This window comes from Gouania willdenowi, chromosome 1, assembly GCF_900634775.1.
Source record: "Gouania willdenowi chromosome 1, fGouWil2.1, whole genome shotgun sequence".
NCBI lineage: Eukaryota > Metazoa > Chordata > Actinopteri > Blenniiformes > Gobiesocidae > Gouania > Gouania willdenowi.
This window is the reverse complement of record NC_041044.1, coordinates 20,995,135-21,011,140: the sequence shown is the minus strand read 5'-3', so window position 1 is coordinate 21,011,140 and position 16,006 is coordinate 20,995,135. Positions and strand designations below refer to the sequence as shown.

Genomic DNA, 16,006 nt, shown 5'->3' with positions numbered 1-16,006 from the left:
ATGTTATCAAGATGCAACATCCCTAACCCCAACATCCCTTATTTATATGTTTGTGTACTCTTTCCTGTATACATCTGTCACAACAAATGAGGTATTTTAATGCGTTACATTAATTTATTGATAGTGTTTGATCTGTGGCTCTCACCCCTAATTTTCACTAGAAGCATAACGGCTGCGTATCTGCTGCGTCACGGCGGCAGAGGTGATATGTTTCCATTCAAGTCAATATTTCAAGTCCCACTGCCAGCATGGCTGCAGAATGAGTCCGGAACCCTCCACAGCAGATACGCAGTGCTTCTAATTTTGACAGACGCCAGAGCACGACACATAAATTCAGCAAAGATAAGCTCGTGCAGGACATGAAGTAGTGCACAGACAGAAGGCAAGGCAAGGGCAAGGCAAGGCAAATTTATTTGTATGGCGCATTTCATACACAAGGCAACTCAATGTGGTAAAACAATGCAATTGGAGCATCTACACGACAATAACATAATTGATCGGATCGGTGAATTAAGACATTATAGCCGATCACATTTACTGCATAAAATGCAAAATATCAGCCAATCCGATATAGCCGATCAGGTGTAAAACCTAGTTTATATTATTTTGTGGTTCTCTTTATAGACTAAAAATTTTGCCCACTTTTCATCCAAATACGCTAACTTTTGCCCAATAAATACCACTTGTTTAATTTTCCCCTTACATATAGCCTCTTTTTGTTCCACATTTTTGCCCTTTATCACTGTTGTTTGCCACATTTTTACCATTTAAGTCATTGCCATTACATGCCACATTGACTGCTTTTGGCCCCTTTTAGTCACTTTTCACAATTATCTTACCACGTTTTTGCCACTTTTGGACCATTTTTGGCCACCTATTAACATGTTTGCCTCCACTCGCTCGTCAAAAAAAAAAAAAAAACATAGCAGACCGGCCCACTTTGGGTCGACGGTCTACCGGGACGATGCCCAGTATGCCTGTTGGCCAGTCCATCCCTGTTGATGGACAGCGGAGCATGGAGACGTTGTGTAGTGGAGACGTTGCGCAGCGGAGACGCATCCAGTGGAAATCCGGTGTCAGCCTCCTGTTTGTTTGGTGGGCAGGGCTAAAATGGCTCTTATGATGCTAAGAAGGATTGCCGACATAGAGAGTAGGTCGTTGAGTTGTGTGTTATAGCAGTGTTACAACATGCTTTACAGCAGAAGTAAACCAGTACTTATCGGATGCTGCTTGTCATGTTTACAGTTGTATGCAGAAAGAGTGGCTCGTGAGTAAAGCTAAACTATTAAAGAAACTTGCACAGAAATCTTAGTGTTGGGCTCTGATGGGTTAAGGCTTAAAAAAATCAGGTTCCGGCCGTATTTTGTCGGGCTCGGGCCATGTCGGGTCTAATTTTTGACGACCGATTACAGCTCTAATCGGGACACCCCTGTGTCACCACACACACACACCAATAGTAGAGGCAGTACATTCGCTTACAATCTGAGATCCCTTGCTCCATCCTGCCCGTACAGTGTCTACCTTCTTACCAAAAACAACAGTGGTCCAAACACTTCGACACACGACACTGCAAGCGGAACGAGGGCCCTTGAAGCCCCATCCTGCTAGTGCAGCTATACAAAAGTCTTCCCAAAGACTGATTGACTCAATATGATTTGACCTTTCAACATACTCAAAATAAGTTTATATTTGCCTCCCCTACAATTTGGATTTTCTTCGCATCTCCTGAGTTCTTTGGATCGAAAGAGAATCCAAATCAAAAGACATTCCTTCTTGATTAGACAATAAGAAGTGACTATTATTGATCTCTCTCAGAGGGCCATTCATCATCTCCACTTTCCAGGGCAATTAATCCTGAGACTCCATGTCCGACAACAAGTTGTGGCTAAGAAATGTGATTAAAGCCTCCGATTGTAGAAAACAAAGGTCTTGAGTCTTAACAGTTTTGTCTTTCAGGTTTTACCTAAATTTCTTGCAGGGAATGAGAAAGGACATTTTTTTTACAGTTAATTACTATCAAGTGAAATGCACAACACAAGGAGGGAATTTCTCCTCTGGAAGTTAGAAAATGTTCACAAAACATTTGTTGGAGCTAAACTGTCAGAATGGGAAACATTCTGTTTCGAATTGAGTATTGAGGACACAGGGCCACCGACACCTATCTTACCGCCTCTATTTGTTCTGTAAATATGAAAAAAATCCTAGTGTAGCTAAATATGAATTCACATTGGTTAGTCCTCGTCTACCTGTGCCCCCTAGTGAGCTCCTCAATGGACCCACTCCAGTTTGCCTATCAGTGTGGCATTGGAGTGGAGGACACAATCATCCACCTCCTCCACACAACACTTCCACACCTGGAGAAGGCAGGGAGCACTGTGAGGATCACATTCTTTGATTTCTCCAGTGCTTTCAACACAATCCAGCCTAACCTTCTCCAGAACAAACTGGAGCATGCTGGGGTGGTCTATCACTTCACATCTTGGATTACGGACTACCTCACCAACTGTCCACAGTATGTCAGAGCACAGGGTTGTGTGTCTGACATGCTTCTCTGCAGCACTGGGGCACCACAGGGAACTGTTCTGGCTCCTTTCTTGTTCACACTGTACAGCTGTCGTCCTTCCTCCATGTACTCTGCGTAACAACGACACAGTTCCATGGGAGAATCCGGGTTCAGGATTGTCCTGTTCAACACTGCGCCAGCCATCGTGGGCTGAGGTTGTCGATCGTGGACAGGAGAGAAATACGGAAAATAACGTCCCTCTTCCGCTTATTGTCCATAATCGCTATGAAGCCCTTTCATACGAAAATGGAGACAAACAGTCCAATTAAGCCGACTGAAAAAGATACCAAGAAAACGACTGCACCACCGCCTGCATCAAATTCCCACCGGCTCAAATTCTCCTCCACAGCTTGTCGGAATCTTCTCAGAGCAGCAGTTAGCAGGCACTCAACCTGCATGCACAATCGCCGCTCCACACAGTCTATCGCTGACCCGCCTCAACGCCAGTCGCCCCTGTGGACATCAGCGACCCCCTCGCCGTCAGACAGAACCGTTACAATGCCAACCTGAGCAGATAATGGAAACTTCTCTGCAGCCTTCAGTCACTCGAGCGCAACCAGACATTCCTGCACAGCCACTCCAATTTGAGCCATCAAACTCCACTACAACCATCTGTGAACCGCCCGCCGCCAGCCACTCCGGGTCAGTATAACAAGCATACACACACTCCTAACACACTATTCCCTCAAACTACACTCATTATTGGGGATTCAAAAAGTAGTAGCATCAGATTCTTTAATGCCATCACACACTGTATTTCAGGTGCTACAGTTCATACTATCTTAGACAGATAATCATATGCTAGCCAGGCTGCCAGCAACTGTCACCAAAATAGTGTTACATGTAGGGATGAACGATGTCGCCTGATGCGAATCAATATGGACCATAAGCGAGTTTAACCTACTCTTTAACGTTCTAAAGATGTGGGGAAATCAGTGTTCATCTCTGGTCCTCTTCCTTCATTAAATAGAGGTATAGAACGCTTTAGTTGCCTCCTACAGCAGCACAACTTTCTACAGTCCTGCTGCAAACTCCATAATTTCACATTTATTGATAAATTCGACCTATTTTGGAAACGTGCTGATCTTTTAAAAAACAATGGTGTCCATCCTAATTTACATGGAGAGCAGATGATAAAATCAAACTTACAGTTTGTGATTCACAATTCTACACACGCATGACCAGCTGAGAATAAACAGGCAGTTACAGACACTTCCTTAGATAAGCCCCTTACTCAAAACACAAAGCACATATACCCCATTAACACTGTGCTGGGCAGTACAGAGCAACATCCAGTGCAAACTAAAACCCACAGTAGAGGAGTTAAACAAAAAAATCTAATCAAAATGAAAACTACAAACAGAACACAAAACAATGAAAAAACTGTAGAGTATTAAATATCAGATCGCTTTTGTCTAAAATCATCTTAGTGAGTGATATTAAAACTGACCATCATTTAGATTTCTTACACCTCACTGAGACCTGGCTAAAAAAAGATTTTGTTGCTCTTCATGAAGCCAGTGCTCCCAGCTATGATAACCACCATATTCCCCGTGAGGGTGGTTGGAGAGGGGGACTGGCAGCAGTTTTTCACTATAGCTTATCCATCACCCCAAAAACCAAACTTAATTTCTCTTGAAATTTGTAATCCCAAAGATAACATAGAAAATCCCATTTTACTGGCTATAGCTTACTGTCCTCCTGGTCCATATTCTGAGTTTCTCTCTGAATTCCCTGACTCTCTCACTGATCAGATGCTGAACACTGATAAAGCTATCATAGTAGGTGACTTTAACATTCACATTGATGAGCAAAACAACAGCCTAAATAAATGATTTACCTCACTACTAGATTCAATTGGCTTTAAACAAAATGAAAACAACCAAACTCATTATCTTAATCATGCACTGGACCTTGTTCTAACATACTGTCTCGATCAGCGATTCTCAACTGGTGGGTCGGGACCCAAGAGTGGGTCGCTGATCTGTACTAGCTGGCCAAAAAAAAAAAAAAAACTTAATGTCTGTCATGTGTGACTTGTCTTTTATTTTGAAATAAACTTTTCTTTTGACAGGCATGCTGTGAAAAGCATGTTGCACGGCAAAATATATAGATTTATGTTTTAAAAAAGATCATAAATGCTTGTTTTCAACAGCTGTCTTGGGGGAAAAAAAACTAACTTTGGTTGGTTGAATTAAAAAAAAAAGAAGAAAAAAAGGTGGGTCGCGATTTGATGACCGAGGAAAAATGTGGGTCCCAGCGTGAGTCGAGTTCAGAACCCCTGGTCTAGATATTGATCACCTGACAATAGATCTTCAAAATCTTATTTTTTCAGATCACTTTTTGTTATCCTTTGAATTTAGAATATGAGCCTGCTTAAACTCTGAGAGAAGAGTACACTATAGTAGATCACTGTCTGAAAAAGCTGTTACTAGATTTAAAGACTTAGTTCCATCACTGCTTACCTCTGATCCATATGATATCTCAGAGATTATTCAGTTCAACTTTATTTATATAGCGCAAAATACAACAAAGTCATCTCAAAGCGCTGAACAAAATATAAAGTCCATAGTAAGAAAGAAACAACCCAACAAGATCCACATGTACAAGCATTTAGCGACAGTGGAAAGAAAAAACTCCCTCTTTTTTAGAGGAAGAAATCTCCAGCGGAACCAGATTCAGACATGGCAGCCATCTGCTTCGACTGATTGGGGTTAGTGGACAGAGGGGCAAACAGAATAGCATAGAAGAGTAGTTCATCCGAGTGTCCCAGACTAGTTGAGCCGTGAACCAATGATCAGTCCATCCGAGTGTTCCAGACTAGTTGAGCCACGAACCATTGATCAGTCCATCCGGGTGTCCCAGACGAGTTGAGCCGTTGATCAGAGTAGCTATCAATGTCTCATGACATAGACAATAGATGATCTTGTCAACAGTGCAATGTTGTCACTGCACACAGCTCTGGATACAGTTGCTCCGCTTAAAAAGATGACGATATGTCATAAAAAGGTTGCTCCCTGCTATAATTCTGAATTGCATCTCTTAAAACAGTAAAACCGTGTCTGCCACCGAAAACTGGAAAGGAAGTGGCTCTCTTCAAACATGGTAGAAGTTCATATAGCCGGGAGAAAAAGTTTGTCAGCTTATAAAAAAAAAGCTTTCCGCAAATCTAGAACTTCCTATTACTCAACTTTAATAGAAGAAAACAAAATAATCCTTGGTTTCTATTCAACACTTTAGCCAGGCTTACCAAAAGCCACAGCTCTGTTGAACCCTCTATTCTTGTCAACCTGAGCAGTGATGACTTCATCAACTTCATTACTGATAAAGTTCTGCATCATTTATTGCTTCAGAGACTGGAAAGTGTTTTTAGGATTAATGAAACGGCGCTAGGTTGTCTTAAATCCTACTTATCAAACAGAACCCACTTTGTTTATGTTAATAATCTCTCCTCATCGCACACGAGAGTTAATAATGGAGTTCCATAAGGTTCAGTTTTGGGACCACTACTCTTTACATTATATATGCTTCCACTCAGTGATGTGCCGTGATCACTAGGGTTGGGTAGGCAGGGAGTTGCAAATCGAGACCACCAATGTCTACTCCAGTGACAATTTCATATGTTTCAGCTGGGAAGTGTTAATCTAACAAAATCAACATTGTAAAACACCATTAAACTGACTGCGCATGCGCAAACACGATATGGGGTGTGACCTCCTCCTACCTTACAGAGGAGTGAGACTTGTGCAGCGTCTCTGCCGTACCAGGAAATAGTCATTTAGGCTATGAAAAGCACAAAATGCCGACACTTTCAAACATATAGGTACTGTAGGCTATCGGTAATTGGAAAATTAATAATTTATAATTAGAACTACAACAAATAATCAAAATATCAATTCACCCTTGGGTAGGCACTGCTTCCACTAGGTAACATTATCAGAGAACATAATATAAATTTCCATTCCTATGCCGATGATACACAGCTCTATTTGTCAACAAAATCAAATGAAACTCATCAGTTATTGAAACTCCAGGCTTGTCTTAAAGACATCACATCCTGGATGAGCCGTAACTTTCTCCTTCCTAACCAGGATAAAACTGAAGTGATTTTATTTGGTTAGAGAGAAATTATTATAGCAATTATTGTCTCTGGATGGCATTACTCTGTCACCCAGCACCACAGTAAAAAAACTAATCCATGCATTTGTTACATCTAGACTAGATTATTGTAACTCTCTACTCTCAGGATGTCTCAATAACTCATTAAAAAGTCTCCATGTAATTCAGAATGCTGCAGCTAGAATACTAACAGGTACAAACAGGAGAGAAATATTTCTCCAGTATTGATTTCCCTTCATTGGCTTCCTGTAAAATTTCGAATAGAGTTTAAAATCCTCCTGTTAGCCACAAAGCTCTACATCAGCAAGCTCAAAGACCTTTTAGTGCCCTATCGACGGGGCAGAACACTCTACTCTCAGTTTGCTGGTCTTCTGGAAGTTCCTAAAGTGTCCAGAAGTAGAAGAGGCAGAGCGCTCAGCTACCAGGCTCCTCTCCTTTTAAACCACCTCCCAATCTTAGTACGGGAGGCTGCTACTCTCTCCACATTTAAAACTAAACTCAAAACCTACTTATTTGCTGAAGCATATATCGTATAATAGCAATAACCTAAAACGGACATGATCTTGTCTGTAATGGTCACAATCACAGACCATTACACGTAATGGTCACAATCACAGACCATTACACGTAATGGTTAACACCTCAGACCATTACGTGTAAACATTAAGCTCAAAACCTTACCGTATAATAGCGTTAACTTAAAGAGGACAGGATCTTGTCTGTAATGGTCGCAATCACAGACTATTACGTGCGCCCAGTACAAGACGAAGTCTCGTATGTAGTGGAAGCATTTCAGACCATGGCAGACGCGGCGCCTTGGACATTAACCTAACCCCTAGGAACGAAGCCCAAAACCATGCAGGCTGACCTGCTAATTGTGTGTCATGTTTTTCTGTAGTCTGTGCCTTCTCCTTGCCCTTCTTTCTCTTTCCTGTTTCAGGGATGCCGGAGCTGGCAGTTCCTGATCAATGATTCACGGCTCAACTAGTCTGGGACACTCTGATGTTCTATCTCTCTATCGTATTCTGTTGGTCCTTCTGTCCACTAGCCCCAACCAGTCGAAGCAGATGGCTGCCACCTCTGAACCTGGTTCTGCTGGAGATTTCTTCCTGTTAAAAGGGAGTTTTTTCTTCCCACTGTCATGCACTGTAAATGCTTGTCCTTGTGTATCTTGTTGGGTTCTTTCTTTTTTACTATGAACATTATATTTTGTTAAGCGCATTGAGAGGACTTTGTTGTAATTTGCGCTATATAAATAAAGTTGAATTTAATTGAATTGAATTAATTGAATTTTACAGCATGTAGTGATTTTAATGCAAACAGGTCATTGATAACAATAACATTTGGCTGACCCACCACCCCAACCAAGCTGCAGCATCACTTGTATTTTAAGACAAGTGCACAGGAAATCTAAAATAGCCATTTGTCAACCACTTATTAAATACAATGAGGTGGTTAAAATGTGGTAGGCCTACCTTTGTTGACATTGAAATGCTGTGAACATTCCCAGCACTAAGGGTGTAACAATACATGTATTTGTATTGAACAGTTTTGGTACAGGACGTTCGGTTCGGGTACAGGGTTGTGCATGGGTGTGTTCCCAGAACGGAACGGAAGTTGCATGTGTTTACTTCCGCCTGCAGCTACATGTGCAAGCCCGTACGTCATGGCTAATAATATTTTATGTATTTTTTTGTTTGAGAATATTATTATTACCAGGCAGCACTTTACAACAGTATAGTAGTTTTTTAAACTTTATTTTCATATTCTGTATAATGTTAAATACATTGTTGGTTTACTAAAGTTTTGAATGAACAAGCAAAATTATGTTTTGCATTTGTAACTGCCAGCAGATCTGCACTTACTGCAGACAATGTGGACAAGTACATTTTTCTGGCCAAAAAAATGAAGGTCTAAACCAAGGGCTACACGCTGGAACTGTGCTGTACTTTTTGTTTTAAAAGCTGTTAGTGAGTTGTGAGATTATTTCTATCATATTTAATGTATTTTTTGTTTGAGAATATTATTACCAGGCAGCACTTTACAAGTATTGTATTTTTTTTAACTTTATTTTCATATTCTGTATAATGTTAAATACATTGTTGGTTTACTAAAGTTTCGAATAAACAACATGCAAATTTATGTTTTGCATTTTGTTCCATACTTTACCGAAAATGAACTGAAGGTACGTATCGAACCGTGATTTTTGTGTATCGTTACACCCCTACCCAGCACTAATTCCTAAATTATAAAACAACCTAAATAAAAACATAAATGGGTATATGAAGCACATGTGTTTATTTAATATACTTACAGTTCATATACAAGTCATCACATGGATGATTCACTGTTAGTTTCACGTTGCTTGTCTTTAAGTTCGACATTAACATTTTATTTTCATTATATATTTTCTTTTAATTTCTCATGCTCACTCATGGTTCTCTGGTATTCACTAATGACTTATTAGACAGATTTGTTGCAGACTTTACATCCTTTAACACTTTTTGAAAAAAGTATATTTGTGGCACTTTGTGATTTTCCATGATGACATAGTTCATTTCTTCAGCCGTGAGGAAGGTAAACTCTCTGTCCCATTTTCCAAGGTATTTACACAAGTTCCTTGTTTTTTTCTTCTTACATTCATCCATCTCTCTTCTGAGCTGTTTACGGGTTTGTTGCCGCTGTCGGCACTAATCCCGCAAGAACTGCCACTCAGGCCATTTCAGTAGTGACAGCGTTCAGTTTAGAAAGGCAGAGGAATGTTTTTATTTATTTATCTTTTAATTATTATTACATTAAAATACAGGATATTTACGATAATATACTAATACGGGACAATGGCAGGAAAGAGGGGTAAAATACGCGAGTTTCTCGGCCAAAACGGGGTACTTGACAGGAATGTTTATTGCCCCTTTTTTCCTTCTTTCTCATGGCCCAACCCAGCGACCACAGGGGAAATCCTCGGGTGTTCACATAAACAATAAACAGGACTGGAGCATCAACACAGACGCTCTCTTTAAGAAGGCCCAGAGCAAACTCTTCCTGCTACGGAGGCTGAGGTCCTTAGGACACTCCTGAAGAACTTTTACAACTAGTTACATGTGGTTGCCTCTGTAATTTTCTTTGGAGTGGTCTGCTGGGTCGTAGAAGTCTCTGCCCAGGACAAAAAGAGGCTGGACTAACTGCTGAGGAGGGCCAGCTCTGTTCTGTATTGCTCCCTGGACTCAGTGGGGGACAGGCAGATGATAGATAAGCTGTCATCTATGTTGGACAACCCTGACCACCCCCTCCAGGACACTCTGACAGCACTGCACAGCTCCTTCAGTGGCAGACTTTAACACCCATGCTGCGTGAAGGAGAGATTCCGCCGCTCCTTCCCTGTTAGTCAGAGTGTACAACCAAAACATTGGCAGCCAGTCCACTGACAACAGTCAGGAATTTTAGTGTGTTTATGTATATATTCTGTTTTATTGTTTTTATTGTGCAATTTTCTTCTACAAATTTCCCCTTTGTGGGACGAATAATGGATATCTTTTCTTATCTACATTACATAATTCTGTAATTTATTGCAGGTTTTCAAAAATGTAAAATAACTTTTCATTTTAAAACTATTTTACACCATTGTAATGGTGTTATTGACGTTTATGCACATTTAAAATCAATTGTTACTACATTATTGATCTTTATTATCAGCTTCAGTGCATGCACACTAACTTTAAAGTATTAATGGTGTTCAGTTTAGTGCCCATGCAGGGGGAAAAACAGGTGATTCTTTAATTACAAAACCAACCGAATCAAATTGATTACAAATATAAAGACAATAAATCTTGATTTATCCTTAATAAAGAACAAGCACGTTACAAATAAGCGTAATACTCTCTGGCATCAAAATTAATGAGTATAACTAAACATGTAAAGCAGCTTAAAACCATCAGTGCCAGAAACAAAGGCTTAAACATGTTTATTCATGTTCATTTGTGAGCAGGTTTCAGACATTGTTCTAATCATAGACCTTGTGGGATAGTATACTCAGTGATCATCTACATCCCTGAGGGTACCTCTCTAACCAGAGACTTCTTTCTCCCCCAGGTTAACTGTAAAAACATGTCGCTGAAGTGTTACTTGCTGGAGTTGATCATGGTTGCTGAAGAAGAAGCTGTTCCAGATAATCGGACAGCTTGTATTTTCCATTTCAATGAGACTCTAAGCACTGAGGTAGATCTATTGTTAGTTGTAGAATTCCTAGTAGTAGTTTTTTACATCATTGGAACAATTTGCTTCTTCTTTCTTTTGAAAAAAAAAATTAAAAAAAATAATAATTGTTTTTTTGCATGAATTTCAGGATGGCTGTCCACCCTGTGAAGCATACTCCTTTGAAAACATCACCACATTCCTGAACAGACTAAACAACCTTTTGGAAGCAATGGCTACTCGACAACAAACGTAATATGATGTACATACTGTAAACTAAAATTTTTATTTGTAAATAAATGTAAAGTGCATTTGTTTTGTAAAAATCTCAGTGTAACCAAATGTTTGGATTATCAAATAAATTAAATATATATTTTTAAAATGTAGTGAATGATGGTATTCATTCTCAGACCATTTTATTTACCTTAAAAGCCACTTTGTGTCTCCATAATAGCCACATTTTAATCCATTTATACAAAATAAAAAGGCACCTGTGATATTTGCTATGGGCTGCAGTAAGAACTTTGTGACAGATTTAATGTGGAGCAGCATCAGACTTTGATCAGCATCAATCTAATGTGGTTATACATTAATGTAATCAGTGGGTCACTACATTAGATTATTGAGAACACAGATTTTCTAACTTGAGCTCTGCAACAGGGTGACAGCAAATATTACTCTTGGAAAATCTTCCCATTATCGTTATCGACTTGTCCGGTTCAGATGTTGAATCATGTGTAAACAGCATAAGTAGTCTACCGGATTAATTGTGGTTGTTGCAGAAAGAGAGAATAACACGATAGAAAGATTGCTTATTAGTGTCACAAAAACAGGACAGAACAGGAACCGTCAGCTACAACATCAGGACAAAGAGAGGGAGAGATGGGAGCGGACAAAGCACAGACTGTAGACAGAGAAATCTTTAAAACATCATCGTTTAAAAGAATATGGAGTAAAGGTAAAGAGCTGTTCAGTGTATGGGGTTCATAAGTGGGGAGCCTGATAGCTGAACGCTCTGCCTCTCATTTTACTTTCAGATACTCTGGAAACATGCATTAAATAAGGCAGAGTGGGATCAATATTTTAGGTCTGTAGATATATTGGAGCTTTAAATTATTTTCCAGATTTTCCCGGTAGTTCAGGGATTACACACGCATACAGTAAAACGAGAAGCACTCTGGCATGAGCATGATTATTTTTTGTACATTGGTAGACAATTTTTTGTGTCACGGGCTCTCTTTTCACCATCAACTATGGAGGACCCCAGTGAAATTGCTGCTCTTTACCTTCTGTGGAAGCTGAAGAGCCAGCATTCCTGGATTTACCAGGTTAACCAGCGACACATCCAACTTGGTTATTTTCCATGTTTTCTTCAGGAGCTGCGCCAAATTCCTTCCTGGTGCGGCCCAGATAAAAAAAAAAAAAAACTGGTCATGTCATAAAGCTCTGGGTGGTCACACACCATGATTATTTTCTTTTCCATGACGTCATTGACAACAAAGACTGATTGGCTTTCGCACCTGCATGTCACACGAATCATTTGCTGGAGTTCAATATTTTCAACTCAAGCGAATGAAGAATGACATGGATGAGGCGGCCAACGCTCTTGCCGAGATCTAGGTCAATATACTGATTCTGTTTGAACAGTTGAAAGATCTCTCTCTTATCATTGGTGCAAGTTCAATCATCGGCAACCCTCTCCCCTCCCTGGAGCACAAGTACAAGGCTCACTGTCTCAAAAGGACACGTAGTATTTTAAGAGGCAGCACACACCCAGGATATTAGGTGTTTGAGCTGCTGCCCTCTGGCAGGAGATTGAAGACAATAAAATCACGCACAAACCGATTGAGAGACAGCTTTTCATAACAGTGCAATATCACTTCTGAATGAAAATGCCTTACTCCTGACAGACCCACACTTTTATTTATTATTCATACTGTCTTTATTCTCAAAAATGATCGATGAATTGCCTCTTTGCACTTTTTTATCCTGTTTATTTATTTATATATTGTGTGTGAATGAAATGGGATTTGCATCGAGAGGGACTGTGGTCCAATTTCATTGTATGTTGTACTTTGTATGATTATGCAATGACAATAAAGACTTAACTTATCTAAAAGACCGTTTTCACAATAACCAGAAATACGCAATCGCTGTGTATGCGGACTTCCGGTAAAATGTCAACACAGAAGAAAGCAGGGTAATTTAAAATGGATCAGAGAGTCTACACAACTTCCCACACAAAGTACAGTAAAAATAGATTTACAAACCAACTCATTATGTATAAACATTTACTTAAAAAGGATTCTGGGTTGTCTATTACAAAGTGCCAAAGCCTGCCTCTATCTGCTCCAGAATCAACACCAGTCCAACCAGTGCTGTGGAGTTCATCATGAGCTGGAGGTTATGAACCATGGACATGGTCCTGGTCCTGGTCCCGCTGGTTCTCTTCCATGAACCGTATCTCTGACTGCTACATGGAAGAAAATCTGTGTTAACATTGTCCTCTTTTTTTCCTTCATGGAAGATCCATCCATCCATCCATTTTCATACCCGCTTATTCCCATTTAACAGGGTCGCGGGGGTCTTCCGGTGCCAATTTCTGGCTCTCATAGGGCGCTTGGTGGGGGTACACCCTGGACAGGGCGCCGGTCCATCACAGGGCAACACAGACACAGACAACCATTCACTCTTTCATTCACTCCTATGGGCAATTTAGAGACTCCAATCAATCATGTTTTTGGATTGTGGGAGGAAGCCGGAGGACCCGGAGGAAACCCACGCAGCACGGGGAGAACATGCAAATTCCACACAGAAAGGACCCAAGTCCACCCCAGGGCTTGAACCCAGGACCTTCTTGCTGTGAGGCGGACGTGCTAACCACTAAGCCACCGTGCGCCCCTTCATGGAAGAAAAATATTAGTTTCATATATTCATAAACAAATATAAATTCAAGCAAATGGCGTCTAATGATATTTCAGGATGGACCATGTTGTTCATGTTGATTGATTGCATAGAATTAATGAATCTTACTGGATTTGTTCTGAGATGAAGACGAGCTGAGCTACAGATGAAACATTGGCTCCAAATCCACGTCAGCAACTCTGAAATGAGCACGAAATATTACCATATAGTTCAGAAATATAATTACATGGTCATTGTGTAAAAACAAGGGAATTTCTGAACACAAGTCAATGAAATATTATTGCTGCTGCTTTCAGGATTGTTATTGTTTCCTAGTCAACCAGCGGCTAACAAGCTAGCCTGCACCACATTAGATGTAACGTTCCTAATATTGATGAGGGAATATTGTAGCAAGCGTATCGTAGTAGACTAACAACAGGGTGAAATAAAACTTACCAGTAACGGAGTTCTACAGCACAAACTCCTCCGTGGATAAAGTTCTGTTCGTTCTGCGAGGTTCCGTCCACTTCCCCTGAATCTGTTCAGACACCCACAGTACCAGGAAGCAATGTTCTCCTCTTGTGACCACTGCTGTCTTTTCTTGGAACCACTTTGGACACACTTTTAAATGTTTGTTATGTATTAGAGGTGTAATCGTTCCAAGGACAAAGGCTAGGGGACAGACTTGGGTTTCAAGCGGCGAACAGCGATTCCCAAGACGTAGTCTTCTGGTGTGAAGTGTCTGCTGCAGACACATGTACTCTCCTTTTTAATAGTAAAAGTTGGTCCTTCAACCTGCCGAATAGCCTGAACCCATTTCTGTGTAGCTTCATCGTTAACAGGGAAAGAGTGGAGCAATGGATAAGGCTGCTTTTGGGCATTACAAGAACAGCCTGGTACAATACTGTTGATTACCTGTTGCCCTGACCGCAACAGGAAGTAGGTTTCCACAACAATTGCGTATTTCTGGTACAAAATACGGACATTGTGAGAAAGGTCTATAGGGATTCAAAAAATATTCCACTGATCATAGAGTTGGTGCTTGGCTGAGGTTTGCTCTCTTTGAACGCTCTTGTTCAGAATAATTTTAAAGGAACAAACTAACCAGTGTGTGAAGACAGGCCCCGATAATGCCTGTCCCTACAGTAAGCAAACCGAAAGGGCTGTCAGATCTCCGACATATTGCTTTTACATTTCTCTAAATGAAAGTTTGAAACCCCTTGAAACATTGTTAAATCACAGCTGACAAGGGGAAGAGAGCTGGTACTCAACCCTCTGTAATTTTCCTATTGAGGGCATAAAGTAGAGGACGCAATAATCACATTGCTAAATCTTTTGCCTCAACAGTTAGAATGGACTAAAACTCATGCTAGGTTGTCTTATTGACTTCTTACCAGCTTTTAATCCTATCCAGATCGACAGATACTTAATTCATGTTGAAGAAAATTCAAAGTATGCATGAATGCAAAAAGGCAAAGGTTTATATATCTATATAGTCTCATGGCTAAGGTACAGTATATGGTTATATCTTAGTCATGTGACTAAGCACTTTTAACTAACAGAACACAAAAAAATCAGGAAGTACGTGAAATTGTACTCAAGCACAAGTAAGTCCTACATAAAATACCCAAGAACGAGTATAAATTAGCTCAATTAAATAATACTCAAAGTAAAAGTCACTATAGTTTCTTTTATCCTCCAGGTTTATTTTTGGTAATACATTTTGCCACTGTTCCCTTGCAAACAGTAAACATCTCGTGTACACTTATAAAGGAAGAGACTAAATCTTGCACAATTGGATCTGAATTTATTTTCCACAAACCCAACTGTATAAATTAAAGAGTATAAATTATCAGGCTCCAAATATACAGTAGCTACATTTATTAACCAAAGGTCCCATGTGGGTAACAACAGAATAGGTAGAAACCACAACCTGAACCGAAGAAAGAGGCTGGGTATTGACCAGAAATGGCACGACTAATTCAATGTGCCTTCATAAACTGCTGACGTGAAATGAGTGCAGTACTGTTGTTTAAGGTACCATTACAAATTATAATTTACTCAGTAATTGTTGGGTGTATAAATGTAATGAATGACATTACTTCTTTTAAAACGCACTTAAGTACAACCAAAATTACTGGTTTAGAAATATACTCAAAAAAGTGCAAGTACCCATAAAAGCAACTCAATGATAGTAACGTGAACACTTGTAATTCATCTACTTTCACC

The 16,006-nt window shown here is 40.0% G+C and overlaps 1 protein-coding gene across 7 annotated transcripts in view; it reads left to right on the top strand.

The window, feature by feature from the left end:
* The window catches only part of LOC114475878 (interleukin-15-like), a 32,626-nt gene that overhangs the window by 10,042 nt on the left and 6,578 nt on the right, over window positions 1-16,006 (top strand). For 4 of the 7 annotated variants that reach the window (XM_028467378.1, XM_028467301.1, XM_028467080.1 and 1 more), the window contains 2 exons: window positions 2,913-3,205; window positions 10,772-10,817. The exons of 1 other annotated variant lie outside the window; for it this stretch is intronic. In XM_028467378.1, the coding sequence (XP_028323179.1) occupies window positions 2,913-3,205; window positions 10,772-10,796 (318 nt within the window). In that variant the 3' untranslated portion in view covers window positions 10,797-10,817. Of the gene's footprint in view, window positions 1-2,912; window positions 3,206-10,771; window positions 10,898-11,024; window positions 11,887-16,006 lie in introns of those variants that run through there. 2 more of the 7 variants (XM_028467538.1, XM_028467159.1) reach the window with 2 other exon arrangements.